This window comes from Myxine glutinosa, chromosome 1 (genome assembly GCF_964187855.1).
Source record: "Myxine glutinosa chromosome 1, kmMyxGlut1.1, whole genome shotgun sequence".
NCBI classification, from domain to species: Eukaryota; Metazoa; Chordata; class Myxini; order Myxiniformes; family Myxinidae; genus Myxine; species Myxine glutinosa.
The window spans coordinates 155962978-155978439 of record NC_136261.1 but is presented as its reverse complement, the minus strand read 5'-3'; the positions used below and the strand labels follow the sequence as shown (position 1 = coordinate 155978439).

At 43.0% G+C, this 15462-nt stretch overlaps 1 protein-coding gene across 2 annotated transcripts in view; it reads left to right on the top strand.

Annotated features, from left to right (window-relative positions):
* The window catches only part of MRPL38 (mitochondrial ribosomal protein L38), a 64132-nt gene that overhangs the window by 31802 nt on the left and 16868 nt on the right, over positions 1-15462 (top strand). For both annotated transcript variants that reach the window (XM_078779094.1, XM_078779096.1), the window contains exons 6-7: positions 1770-1815; positions 4209-4367. In XM_078779094.1, the coding sequence (XP_078635220.1) occupies positions 1770-1815; positions 4209-4367 (205 nt within the window). The remainder of the gene's footprint in view (positions 1-1769; positions 1816-4208; positions 4368-15462) is intronic.

The following is a 15462-nucleotide window of genomic DNA, read 5'->3' as shown; positions in this document are numbered from 1 at the left end:
ATTCCTCAGAAAGGGCGGAACGTTACTTAAAATAACTTTAACCGCCGGCGTGTCCATGGACGATACCGGAACAAATTGGTCGTTCCCCAACGTTAACGCGTTCTGCACCACGATGTCTGCAAGGCTAACTTGTGACATGAAAACCACCACTTTGTGGTTCATTCGAGACGCAGCACGAATGTTATTCACCCCGATCAAATCCCCGATTGCAAGTAGAACATCGTCCATTTGCATGTCTTCCGGCGGAACAAGGCACAGCCCGTGCTTACGCGATAACATCTCATCACTAACACGATCAGCAGTCCTTTGACTATTCCTATCAGCCATTTATCGGCAATAAACTAAACAAACTAAACAGTAACAATGCAATAAACTAACCAAACAAATCAAAATTAATTAAATAAATAAATAATCGGCACGGTATAACCAACCCACGTTATAAAATTAATACAGGTGGCTAACCGTTACCGTGCTGTCTCTCTCTCCCTCTCTTGTCTCAAGAGCAGAAGGGGAACATGGAGAAAACTTCACAACCACGTACAAGGACACAAATGGAGTGAAAGGAGGATAGGAAAGACCACCAACACAGCACCGTACTCACAGCTCAACACCCACAGCCGCCATGATTACCACACCCACGCACGACTCACAACCATCCAGAAGGGGGCGAGAGAGAGAGAGAGATAGAGATAGATAGATAGATATAGTGACATACACTGAGATAGATATATATATATAGGGTTTTATAGGCAATACCCTTGCTAGATATATATATATATATATATATATATATATATGGGGGAGCTCGGAAGGGGGGGGGGGTGGAGAAAGAGTGGCGGGGGGGGGGGGGGGAGAGCAAAAGCAAGTTGCTGGGAAACACCGGATCTTTATTCCCACTGTTCCCTTCTCTCCTCGCATCCCACTCCCTCCCTCTGTACTTAGTATTGGTAGTTTCTTAAAATTCTCCGAATTCATTCCAGATTTCAAAGGTTATTTAGTGCACCAGCTCCGTTCCTCAAATCTGAGCACAGGTTTTGATTATATACTGTAATTAGAGTCAGTGAGAGTACATCGTGGTTCCAAGGCATGTTTGAAAGGCCGAAATAAAATGGCGGCAAAGACCTCTGTGAGGTGAAGTTGGGCTGACCAAGGAATATGTCTTTCATGAAGGGAAGCCGTTAATTATCTTCAAAAGGGGTGTTTAAATTTACCTAAGTACTCAGTTTTCATTCATGCACTCTATTGGAGTTCCCTTAGTATGCATTCAAAGTTTTGGGCCGCTAGGTTTCATGGTTTTGGAGTTATGGAGGAGGCACACACATACACTGACTGTTCCCAAAACATTATATTTATTTTGCTTCCCACAGTGGTTAGCATACCTATGTCAACAGTTGATAAAACTTATTGTTCATCATGTCTGCCAAGTCGGAACAATACAAGCTTTGATAAAGTCCAATACTGTATTCCTCATGCTTGTTCATAGTCACTGTTTGTCTTGATAAATTATTATTTTACAGCAAACGGTGATTTTGAAATCAGTGAAAGCATTATTTTTGAGTCAAAATAAAAAAAGATGAAGAATTTTCCTGATTTTCAAATACATGTAAAAATGCTCCATTACACTTTTTAAAGAAATCAAACTGATTATTTCTCTTCCAATAACTTTCACAAGGCATTTGGAAATTTAATATGGAAAGCCTACCAGTAGCGCAGTGGGCAGAATTGCATGATATATTTACATATTCTCTGAAAACTGTTTCGTTTTGCAGATGGACACCTCTCAGAAAACGAGGCGGAGTATCTGCATTGGTTCGTGTACGTATATGTTGTTTTGCAAGATGGAAGGGAGTGCGACATGAATGCTGAAACAATTTGCTGAGAATGATCAAATATACAAGTCACGGGATACTACAATACTACATTGTCATTAATACCTTGAACACATTTAAAACAGGGTTTTCCAGGGTATTTATCATGTTTAGCACATCAAATTTATCAAACCAAACACTTCCCATTTGTTTCCTTCCCTATGTCCTTCTTTTGAATGTGGGTGCATTGTGTGGAGGGAATTGATTTGGTCAAGAAGAAAAGGGTGTGATAAATATGATGGGTTAGGTTGAATGCTCTTTTCCACCATGTGTATCTGGGGAAAGGGTTTTCAGTTTATTTTCTGCACAGATCCATCCCATCTCGTCTTCAGGTATCCTACCCTTCATCCTGCCCATGGTACACTGAATCCCGTGGTGAGGCAGTTGCTCTGAAACAACTTCCTCCTCTTCCTGGAAGGCAAACCCAACAAGTGTGTGTCCTCTCTCAGGAGAGCCAGAAAACATCAGTCCAATCTCAAGAATGAACTTTCAAACTTGTCTCCATCCTCTAAAAACAGCTGTCACCTTGCTACCTATTAGCTTACTTCCAATCATCCGAAACGTCATGGAATCCATCGTCGCAGTTGATATGAAATCCTTCCTTTTCTCCTTCTCCAAACTCTCTGCTTCTGGCATCCAAGGCCAGCTCCACACATGGCTCACTGATTTCCTCTACTCTCGTAGCTCAACGGAATCCTGTCATTTCCCCTTCCTGTTAAGGTTGGAGTGTCCCAATGCAGTGTTTTTGGGCAAATCACATTTCTAAGTTGGCCTCCAAAGCCAGTCCCCGACTACGTCATACAAAGTTCTTCATTCGCACATCTGAATTCCTAACTACCTACAAGGCCTTCATTTGCAACTTGATTGAGTACTGCTCTGCCATCTCGGCTCGCGCCACTGCCTCTCACCTTGCTCAGGTTGGCGCAGTGGAAACCAAGGTCTAAGATTATTGGAATCTCCCTCCGTGCTGAAGCAGAGTCCAAAAGCCTATCACTTTCCCATCGCAGACAGGTCGGTGATCTCTGTTTTCTCCTGCCTTCTTTCTGGTCTTGCTCCCTTTGCTGTTTCCATGCTTTCCTCCCCCCCCCCCCTCTTTCCCTCCTCCCTGCCTCCCTCCTCCCATCTCAGGTTTCAGCAGGGCGCATGCGGTCCACCATCAACTCCCTTCTCGTGAAACTCTTAAAATGCAGAATCACTGCTCATCTCCATTCATTCATTCCTCCTCTTTTCCCACCTGTAGAACCAGCTTCCACAATCTCTTAAATCTCATTCTTCCATCCAGGTCTTCATGACAGCTATGCACCACCATCTGATGTCGCCCCCAATCCAAAACCATGATCTTTTCTATCCCTGCTAACTACCTCCCTTCACCTGCGCTGCTACCCCCACTACCCCCCCCCCTCCCCCATAAGCACACCTCCTATTTAATTTTCAGTATTTCCTTCCTGAGACTTTACTTCTGTATTCACTTGTCCACTCCTTGCATCCTCCCCACCCATCTTTCCTCCCCACATCCCTCACTTATCCAAATCTCCCTCTGTTTTATCCTTAAACCCTGCTGTTGATGTGTCCCCCCCCCCCCTCCCCTTATACTCTTCCTTTTGTTGTTGCTTCCTGATCCCTTTAGTGTTCTAGCTCTTCCACAAGCCTTGACTTTGTATGCAAAAAAACTCAAGTCTATATCCATTAGCACTGTTTTATAATACAACTAGCAGGAGTACCTGCCATTGCCTCGTGGGGCCTCGTGGGGGGGGGGGGGGGGGGGGGGGTAGGAGGAGTGGAAGGGGGAGGGGAGGGAGAGGTGAGGGGAAAGATATACTACATATACATCTTTGGGGGGGGGGGGGTGGCTTTGAAAGGCCCCTCCGGTTTGGGGGGAGAGGGGGGAAGGGAAGGAGGAAAAATTTGCTCGTGCAAAGAGTGCTTTCAGCTCAGTGTTGCCCAGGTAAAAAAAGGGAATTGTAATATCCTCTGCCACCAACACCAGGTGGCGCTACACGGTACACATTTACATAGAGAATTTACACCCCTCTCCCGGTCCCCCACACTCCCGAATAAGGCCACGGCCACATAGCCTATGCTACCCCCCAGATAAAGTTGAATTTGTATTTGTACCCTGAGTAAAGTATAAAAGTGTTTAGAGCTGGAGTCAAATTTTCAAAAACCTTTATTGTGAGAATACGTAAAAGACGACTTAATAAAATTTACATTTTATTAGCTGTTGTTTTCGTGAAGTTTAGTTTGAGTACAAAGTGGATGTGGACGGTCTTTGCATTTTGACGTGCTTTCTAGTTTATTATGTATTTGTAAGAGCTGAAGTGAACATCCTCCCGACTGCAGGGGGAACATCCCTGGAAGTCGACTGGTGGATGGCGACACTATTTGCCCATACTTGCCCCCTATTCCTCCACAAGGCACTGGGTACCACCGCTGGATATTTGTGCTGTACAAGCAAGAGCGTCATGTGGATTTCTTCAGTGAGAATCGGCCAGATCCTTGGTATGTTACAAGTCAGGAACTCACATTCCAGTAGTAAGGACTCTCATTCTAATTGCACATACTTTATAGAGAATTAGGAATGTATATATTTTCTGCAATGTGCGTACTAGTTGGAACGTCAGTACAATCGGACCCTGACATTAGCAGTCCCAACACTCGTGGGTCCGTGTATTCGCTGTTGATAAAATGCGACCTTCTTCTACATTTTCAGCCCTCTCCCTCTAATATGCTGTAAATCTTGCGCTCTTGTAAATCTTGAGGCTGGTTCATGGTAAGGTAAAATGAACTTTAGGAACTTTTGTTGGTGGCTGAATTGGTGGTGGCCAGAATTGAAGAAACTGTACATGTCTGGGTACTGCATCTGAAGCTGTACCATTTGCTGGAGATGTATGCAAAATCAGTGCATAGATAAGTTATGTCCTGCAGTAGCATAACATGGCAGCATCTCTGAGAGAATATATATATGTATATATGTATATATGTATATATGTGTATGTATATTATATATACTAGGGCATGCCCGTTACTATATATAAGCTAGGACGTGCCCGTACGTGGGTGCCCGTTCCTTGCCAAAAAAAAAAAAAAAAAAAATTTGTGTAGGGGTGTGTGTGTGTAAACATCCTAGGGCGTGCCCGTACGTGGGTGCAAAAAAAACATGCGTGCAAACAACAACAACAAAAAAAACTTTGAAACCACGTGGCAAGTAACGACCACAGAACCCCCCCCCCCTCTATTTACATGAATGGTTTTGGTCCATTCGCAACGACCACAGAACCCCCCCCCTCTATTTACATGCAATGGTTTGGTCCAAAGCGAACGGCTTGCAGTGTTTGGTAAAGAAATCGCCATAGCTCGGTAACTGCTTCTCCGATTTAATATGAAACCTTGAAAAGGCACATCCTCGGGTCCCCAGCAATATAATATCGGACCCGTGGTTGTCGAGAAACAGCGGTCACAGACAAACGTACAAACAAACAAACACACAGAGATTACTGGAATTATAGATAGATATATATATACTAGCGGGGTCACCCGTGGGAATCCCACGGGCATGGATGTGTGTGACATTTCGACATATTGAGTTATATGCTGCACATTCATTTTTACAAAATGGTTACTGGCAAGTCATCAGATCCAGAAATGGTGTGAATTTAGTTATTTCACATAATATGTGACCCCCTCACTCCTCTCCACCTGACACTCTCCTGTCTCCACCTGACACTCTCCTGTCTCCACCTGACACTCTCCTGTCTCCACCTGACACTCTCCTCTCTCCACCTAGCACTCCTCTCCTCTCCAAACCCTCACATCCCTCTCCTTTCCAATCCCTCACCTCTCCAATCCCTCACACTCCTCTCCTCTCCAATCCCTCACACTCCTCTCCTCTGCAATCCTTCACACGCCTCTCCAATCGCGCCTCACACTCCTCTCCAATCGCGCCTCACACTCCTCTCCAATCGCGCCTCACACTCCTCTCCAATCGTGCCTCACACTCCTCTCCAATCGTGCCTCACACTCCCCTCCAATCGTGCCTCACACTCCCCTCCAATCGTGCCTCACACTCCTCTCCAATCACGCCTCACACTCCTCTCCAATCGTGCCTCACGCTCCTCTCCAATCGCGCCTCACACTCCTCTCCAATCGCGCCTCACTCGCCTCTCCAATCGGCTTTCCCCGTCTCGTTTCTCTCCTTTTTCTCCCGTCTCGTTCTTTTTCTTGCTCCAAATCGGCCCGTCGGAATCGGAAATCGGCCCGTCTCGCCCGTCGGCCTTTCGGAATCGGAAATCGGCCCGTCTTGCTTTTGTGCTTGTGCGTAAATAAATTGTGTTCATGACACCATTTCTGGTGTTGGGCTAGCGGCTAGGGTGCCGGCTTAGGATCCTGGGTTCGAATCTCGGTCGATCGCCGAATTAATGCCAGGGGGGTTGACTCAGCCTGTCATCCTTCCGAGGTCGGCTAATTGAGTACCAGTTCACTGGTAATTCCCTGTTTGTCGTTGAAGGCGGCAAAAGGGGTTGGCGTCAGGAAGGGCATCCGGCCGTAAAACATTGCTTCAAAAAGGGGACAAAAAAACAACAACTACCACGGTCCCCGAAAAGGCCAACCCCCGCTTTGCGGGGAAAAATGGCCTCTAAACGGTGGTTTTTACACCATTTCTGGATCTGATGACTTGCCAGTAACCATTTTGTAAAAATGAATGTGCAGCATCTAACTCAATATGTCGAAATGTCACACACATCCATGGGATTCCCACGGGTGACCCCGCAAGTTTGCATTGACGTTCGTCGATGGACTCGTTCGCCCGTCTCATTCGTTTTCTTGCTGCATCCTGTTCAAGTCTGCGTTCTTCATCGATCGTCTCATTCATTTTGGAAATAGAAGTTTCCACGCAGCGCATGAATTGTCACGATCCTCAAGAGGAATTTGTCTCGTAATCATCAAATGATAAATGGCAAGTAAATTATATTGTGGAAAATTAAAGATTTCAAATAAACCTATTTAAAGTGTATTCGCACATAACTAATTTTAAAAAACGAAGAAATATCTCTCGGTAATTTCCTGAAACATATTTTACTTCCGGCTAATAATGTTGAATTAAATAAAAACGAAGAAATATATGTCGGCATCATTGTTGACGTTTTTGTGACGACTGTCATCAAACGAAAAAGTAATATATCTTAACGGAAAAGCAAAAGCGAATTTTTTAATATATATAGACACGTTGCCGTCGGTGTCATGTTGGGCGGTGTATGATACACCATGACGCGATTTTTAAAAATATATCTCTGCATTTTCCCGCGTGTGTGGAATGTTCTCAATTATTGCTGACACCGACTCTAAAACCATCGATAAAAATGAAATCATATGGTGAGTTAGATTGGAGATAAAGGCGTGAGAGAGACTCAATGGCCTTGAAGTTACAGGCATTTGAGAATTCATTTCGTTCTATAAACGGCAACTTTCATCGGATTTTCTTCTCGTTTTTTTTCAACCGAGTCTAAAACTATGTTAGCGACTGTGAAAAATGAAATGATATATCGAATTTAAAATAGATATCGACACATTGCCGTCGGTGTCATGTTGGGCGGTGTATGATACACCATGACGCGATTTTAAAAAATATATCTCTGCATTTTCCCGCGTGTGTGGAATGTTTGTGGAAAATTAAAGATTTCAAATAAACCTATTTAAAGTGTATGCGCACATAACTAATAAAAAAAACGAAGAAATATCTCTCGGTAATTTCCTGAAACATATTTTACTTCCGGCTAATATGTTGAATGAAATAAAAACGAAGAAATATATGTCGGCATCATTGTTGACGTTTTTGTGACAACTATCATCAAACGAAATAGTAATATATCATAACGGAAAAGCAAAAGCGAATTTTTAATATATATCGACACATTGCCGGCGGTGTCATGTTGGGCGGTGTATGATACACCATGACGCGATTTTAAAAAATATATCTCTGCATTTTCCCGCGTGTGTGGATTGTTCTCAATTATTGCTGACACCGAGTCTAAAAGTAAAACCATCGATAAAAATGAAATCATATGGTGAGTTAGATTGGAGATAAAGGCGTGAGAGAGACTCAATGGCCTTGAAGTTACAGGCCTTTGAGAATTCATTTCGTTCTATAAACGGCAACTTTCATCGGATTTTCTTCCCGTTTTTTTTCAACCGAGTCTAAAACTATGTTAGCGACTGTGAAAAATGAAATGATTTATCGAATTTGATTTGAAATAAAACTGGGGGAGAGCAAGACACCACGGGCCTACAAAACAGGACTCAAAGCTATGCGAGTTAATAAAATGGTGGATATTTGTTTATAGCCACTCCCAGAATGGGTGGAGCTATGGGTGGAGCGACTCTGCAAACCGAGTAAGCCACACCCCGGACAGACACCCAACAGATAGACAGACAGACAGACAGAATCATCTACGGCTATTATAATATAGATATATATATATATATATATGTATATATATATATACACAAAGAATTAAGTTAAGCACCCCCCCGTTTTTTTACAACCTCGCACATTACAAGTTTGTTGTCGTCAAAACAGTGTAATATACCCATGATATTGCTATATTTTCTGGAGAAGTGATATTATGGTCACATAAAAACATAACAATCATGCCGTTTTCAATATTTTATTCTGAATAATTTAAGGTGAATTTTTTTGGGAATTTTAGGCATATTTTCACCTCAATTTAAGTATGGAGCTATAGGTCCATCACGGACAGTGTGGATGACGTTTATGTTTTCTAACGTACAGTCATTGTTCTGAGAAGACCTCTAGCGATCTTTGCGTCAATAACGTGTGTAGGACCCACGTGATCGGATCACTGACTCAACCCTACGTCTCATAGACCCTGTAAGCCGTCGTATGCGTTGCTGTGGCAGGTTGAACCCCCTCGAGCACGTTTGGGACATGTTGGGACGACAAATTGCGAAGATGGTCCCTCCAATAGCCAATCTGGATGAATTGGAACGTGCATTACATCGGGAATGGAACAACCTGCCACAGCAACGCATACGACGGCTTACAGGGTCTATGAGACGTAGGGTTGAGTCAGTGATCCGATCACGTGGGTCCTACACACGTTATTGACGCAAAGATCGCTAGAGGTCTTCTCAGAACAATGACTGTACGTTAGAAAACATAAACGTCATCCACACTGTCCGTGATGGACCTATAGCTCCATACCTAAATTGAGGTGAAAATATGCCTAAAATTCCCAAAAAATTTCACCTTAAATTATTCAGAATAAAATATTGAAAACGGCATGATTGTTATGTTTTTATGTGACCATAATATCACTTCTCCAGAAATATAGCAATATCATGGGTATATTACACTGTTTTGACGACAACAACTTGTAATGTGCGAGGTTGTAAAAAAACGTGGGGGGTGCTTAACTTAATTCTTTGTGTATATATACAGTATATATGTATATATATATATATATATATATATATATATATATATATATATATATATATATATATATATATATATACAGTATATATGTATGTATATATATATATGTATGTATATCTATATAATATATATATATATATATATATATATATATATATATATATATATATATATATATATATATATATACAGTGGAACCTTGACTTACGAGTTTAATTCGTTCTGTGACCGAGCTCGTAAGTCTTAACTCAATTTGCTCGTTTCTCAAATTAAATTTCCCCATTAAAATGCATTGAAATGCTATTAATCCGTTCCAGCCCGCCAAAAACCACACCAATTTTTTTTTAAATATACAGTATATATAAAAATATCTCGCGCTTTATATTTCACCTGTATGCAGCATACAAGTTGGCAGGATGGCCTGGACTGGAGGTACGCACACTTGACTCTAAACTGTCCAGCCTGGGTTTGAATCCTGACCCAGCTATAACCTGTCATGGGTGAATCACAGGCAGGGTGATTCATCAATGTGTGTACCGCTAAACTGGGCGCCCCGTTTGCGTCCCATTAGTTGTTGGATGTTAAGGATCTCACCGTGTTTTCCACAAAGAGAAGGCGAGCTATCGCCGGCACTCTGAACAAGTTGTGGCCTGGCATGCTCTTCTCCTCTGCCGTTATATACGTCCTCCTCGGCATCTTTTTCCAGAAGAGCCCTGTCTCGTCACAGTTGAAGATTTGCTGGGGGATGTATCGTTCGGCTTCTATCAGTTCGGCAAAAGTTATAATAAAATCTTCAGCTGCCTTCACATCCGCCTCACCAAGTCGACAACACGCACACCTCGCTCATGTTTTTCGACGATTGCGTGTTTTATATCCAAGCACATCATCCTCTTCTTCTTCTGTTCTAATAAAATCTTCAGCTGCCTTCACATCCGCCTCACCAAGTCGACAACACGCACACCTCGCTCATGTTTTTCGACGATTGCGTGTTTTATATCCAAGCACATCATCCTCTCTTCCCTTGGCACTCAATTTCTTAGGACCCATGGTTAAAACTAAGAAATTTTCCAAAATAACCAAAATGCGAAAACAAAGCAGCAGCGATATATGGCAGAGATACTTGCACGGCAAGATAACCACGTGACCGGAACCCACCTGGTGGCGGGTGGCGAAAGCTCGTAACTCAAATCTCGGCTCGCATCTCGAAGCAATAAACCGCCCGAGCGACGGCTCATATCTCGGAAAACTCGTAAGTTGGTGCACTCGTAAGTCAAGGTTCCACTGTATATATATATAGATATAGATATATATAGATATATATATTAGGGTGGGCTTCAAAAAATCAAATGCAGATTTTCTCTGGGACATGGTCTATTTTTGTTCCTTTTGGTGTCAAAGGAAACCACACCAAATTTGAATGGAATCCAATAATATTTAGGGGTGCCACATCAGTGATGAATTTTCCCCCATGCAAAAATAGGAATTCCCATTTTTTGGGCTGTATATACACAAAATAAATACATAATTATATATATACATTAAATATAATATTAAAAATAAATATATAGTAAATATACATTAAATAATAATAATATATATTATATTATACATTATCTATCTATAATTCCAGTAATCTCTGTGTGTATGCGACCGCTGTTTCTCGACAACTACCGGTCCGATATACTTGAAACTTGCCAGGTATATTGCTGGGGACCCGAGGATGTGCCTTTTCAAGGTTTCATATTAATCGGACAAGTAGTTACCGAGCTATGTCCCAAAAAACGATTCGACCAATCAGAGAGCAGCGAGCTACCGAGCTATGGCGATTTAGCCGTTCGCCGTTCGCTTTGGCTTTGCGAATGGACCAAACCATTTCATGTAAATAGAGGGGGGGGGGGGTTCTACCGTACTCGCAAGCCGTTCGCTTTGGCTTTGCGAATGGACCAAACCATTTCATGTAAATAGAGGGGGGGGATATAATTTTAGATATATATATAGTACGGGCATGCCCTAGTATATACAATTATACGATAGACAATTATACAAATATAGACAAATATAATACATTAATAATATATTAAAAATAAATATAATATATTAAAATTTAAATATAATAAATAAATATATAGTTATACAATATATATACATTATAATTAAATATACATTAAATTTATACATAAAATATACATTAAATAATAAATATACATAAATACACATTATACATTATATATATAGTTATATACAATATATTATACATACAGTTTTGAGACTTCCTATGATCACTATCTGGGCAATTTTCATGCATGTTTTTGTACAGGTTCCCGGGGCCAGGGGTACGCTTTTTTAGTGTATAATATGTAGGCCTAACTTATTGACTGTGGCTCTTTTGTAGAGAGTGACCCTGTGGAGTAAGAATTAACAGGATTTTACCCACATTCTTGCGTATTTTGCAGATATGGCATGTGCTAGTACCAGTGTTTCATTGAAAACTCGGGCTCAGGATAATGTGTATCTCATTGGGTCCACTTCTGGAGATGCCATCAAAGGTGCCAAGCTCCCGACTGTGCATCAATCTCTTGTCCTGTTTTTCCATCACCTGAAGAAGGAGAATCGCACTGCCCGGGAGAGTGCAACCCTCACCATTGAAGAGGTTGTGAAGTTCTGGGAAAAAGCTCACCTACTTACAACGACGAAGCAGCACTGCATCCATCGTTTGGAGAGGCTATATGAAGAATGGAGGAGCCTCCAAAAAGGTGCAAAGCGGGGTGGTGCGACCCAAGAGAAAAAGGAAGCATCCTTCAAGGCCTCCTTGGAGAAGACGTTTGATCTTAGGCATGCAGATTCGGAGGCCATAATCACCAACCCCGAGGACAGGAAGTTTCTTCACGATCAATTCTCAGAGAGGAAGGCTTCAATGGGATCTGTAGACACTGTGTTGGAAGCAAAAACGAAGCGAAAGAAAGAAAGGGAAGAAAAGGAGAAGACTAAGGCAGAGAAGGAAAATAAGAGACAGGAAATGGTCATGAAGGGTGCTACTGCTATGGAAGTCACAGACTCAGACTCTGAGACCACGGCACAGGCTGGTTCTTCATCATCTGATGGTGGGATATCTCGTCCCAAGAAAAGAAGGCCTATCAACATTGTCACTCCTGAAGTCGCAGCTTCTTTGGATCGTACGAAAACAAGTGACCGAATGGCTGTCCACAACTTGGCATCCATTTGTAGAGCAGTAGGATGGGATCCTGCAGAGCTGGCACTGAACCGATGGACAGTGCGGCGGAATCGCATGATGCATCGATGCAAAACCATGGACGAAATAAAAGAAGCATTTCATCATAATGTGCAGGGTCCTTTAGTGGTCCATTGGGATGGAAAGCTTCTTCCCGATGTCACTGGAGATTTTGTGCATGTGAAGGTGGATCGTCTTCCAATCCTTGTGTCCAACCAGTACCATGGAATGGAGCAGCTGTTGAATGTTCCCAAGTTACCTGACGGGGGAGGAGAAGCTATGGCAACCGCTGTAGTGGACACACTGAAGAGCTGGAACCTTGTGGGCAAGGTGAAGGCTTTGTCTTTTGACACAACAGCCAGCAATTCAGGTGTTCGTGGAGGGGCTGCTGTCCTCATTGAAAAGAAGCTACAGACTGAACTAATTCATTTGGCTTGCCGCCATCATGCGCACGAAATCATTCTGGGAGATGTTTTCACCACTCTTTTCGGTCCTTCATCAGGCCCTGACATCCAGCTTTTTAAGCGGTTTCAGGCGGAGTGGCCGTCCATTGCCCATCACCAACCAAAAAATGGATTCACAGATCCTGATACGGCAGCTGAGTTTGCACAGAACAATGACATGATGGATGAAGCTCTGGAATTTGCTCTTGTGTGTTTGAAAGATCAGCAGCCACGAGATGATTATCGTGAACTCCTAGAACTGACTGTCATCTACATGGGAGGAATCCCACCTCGTGGAATCCGGATCATGGCTCCAGGAGCAATGCACAGAGCCAGATGGATGGCAAAAGCACTATATTCACTACAGGTGTTCATGTTTCGGTCAGAGTTCCACTTGACACTTCGAGAAGCGAGAGAACTCCGAGCCTTCAACATTTTTGTCTGCCTTGTGTATGTACAGGCTTGGTTTCGGGCTCCACAAGCTATTGAGGCTCCCCTGAATGACATTAACCTCTTCAAGAAGTTGGAAAAGTTTGAACAAATCAATCAGAAGATGGCTCAGGCAGCCTTGAAGGCACTTGGCCGCCACACGTGGTACATGAGCCCAGTGGCATTTGCATTATTTGACACCAGAATTGACAAAGAAAGCAAGATCAATATGATTGAAGCATTGAAAAATGACGGTGAAAACCCCTCTCCAAAGAGACCAGCTATCAAACGAGGAACCGCCCTGTCAATCGCTGGCCTCATAACAAAACACACCAAGCATTTCTTCAGCATCCTAGGGACCCCAACTGATTGGATGGATAAGGATCCTGGTTCATGGGAGCAAGAAACCAGCTTTCAGGAAGCAAAGAAAGCCGCCAGTGGCTTAGTCGTGGTGAACGACAGGGCAGAAAGGGGTGTCGCATTGATACAAGACTACAATAAGCTCCTTACAAAGGATGAAGAGCAAAAGCAAGCTCTGCTCCAAGTTGTTGCTGCTCACAGGAAGATGTACCCCGATGCCAGGAAGGCAACAGTGGTGAAACAGGCCCAGAAATAGGAGTTACATTTCTCATTATATTTGGGTTTTTTTATATTATGTGATATGGTGTCTCTTCATTTTATGAACTGAACATTTGGATTGTTATCATTGAATTTGAGTTTTCATAGCAATATAGTGCTATTTGTGCAGCTATTGTAACTTGTGTTTGCTAGAATACAAAGAAAGTGAGTGGAGGGTGGATTTTCATAAAACAAACTTCTGGTTTTGCTTTCGATCCATATATAGAAAAGTTTTGTAGACACCTTTAGTTTGAAGGCTGATGTGGCACCCCTAAATAAAATCAGATTGCTTTCATATTTGGTGTCTTTTCATTTTGGAACAAAAGGAACAACATAAAGCCATGTCCCAGTAAAAAAAATTTTTAAATTATTTTGAGCACCACCCTAATATATATATATATATATAATATATATATATATCAAGGCACCTCCTAGCTTTAATGGTGAGCACCAGCCACGAATTATCTCTCACACGGTAAATACCGCATAACCCGCAAGGAACCAACAGCCTGTCTGCCACACAGACCATCGTTCCCACCAGTGCAAACCAAAACCAGGGGGTGCGGTGCGATCGGCGGGGATAATAATCAACGACATAACAGCGTGACAAGCGCTGTCCCGATCTCCTGTGGACCGAAGTCCTAGACCAAAGCGTCACCTCCGACCCAAAGGGTCTTCTGGAGGCCTCAGCCCGGCCACTCTGTCAACAGGCAGAGATTTATTCATTGGTCCCCATTGGCTAAACATCAAGCAGAGCCGCCAATCCAGATTTCGGGCTTATTGACCCTCGTCAGGACGGCATACTGCAAAAAATCTAACCAATGAGGACCAAAATCGTCTATTAAGATGATCAAGGCACCTCCTAGCTTTAATGGTGAGCACCAGCCACTAATTATGTCTTGGCTGGTGTTCACCATAATTCGTGGCTGGTGCTCACCATTAAAGCTAGGAGGTGCCTTGATCATCTTAATAGACGATTTTGGTCCTCATTGGTTAGATTTTTCGCAGTGTTCCGCCCTGTGGCGACGCGAAAAACTGCATGGAAATCGGACCTGGCAGGAGTAATTCCCTGCCAGTGGATTAAGGGGTCTCACTCCTATTAAGAGGAGTGGTCCCACCTGTATGACCATGCATTGTGGCCCTTTGGGGGGCATGATGCATGCGTTTGAATGACCATGCGCTTCCCCCTCGGGGTTGAGGCGCATGTGTATTGTTATGGGGACAGCCTTGTTGACGTTGTGCCTTGACCATGGGGTCAAGGTGCACGTCCAAGGCTGTTCAAATGTTTGACTTTTTACCTTTTTTCAGTGTAAAAAAGGCTGGCCTTTTTCGTGCGGGCCCTAAACGTCGAGCAAGTACTGCATGGAAATCGGACCTGGCAGGAGTAATTCCCTGCCAGTGGATTAAGGGGTCTCACTCCTA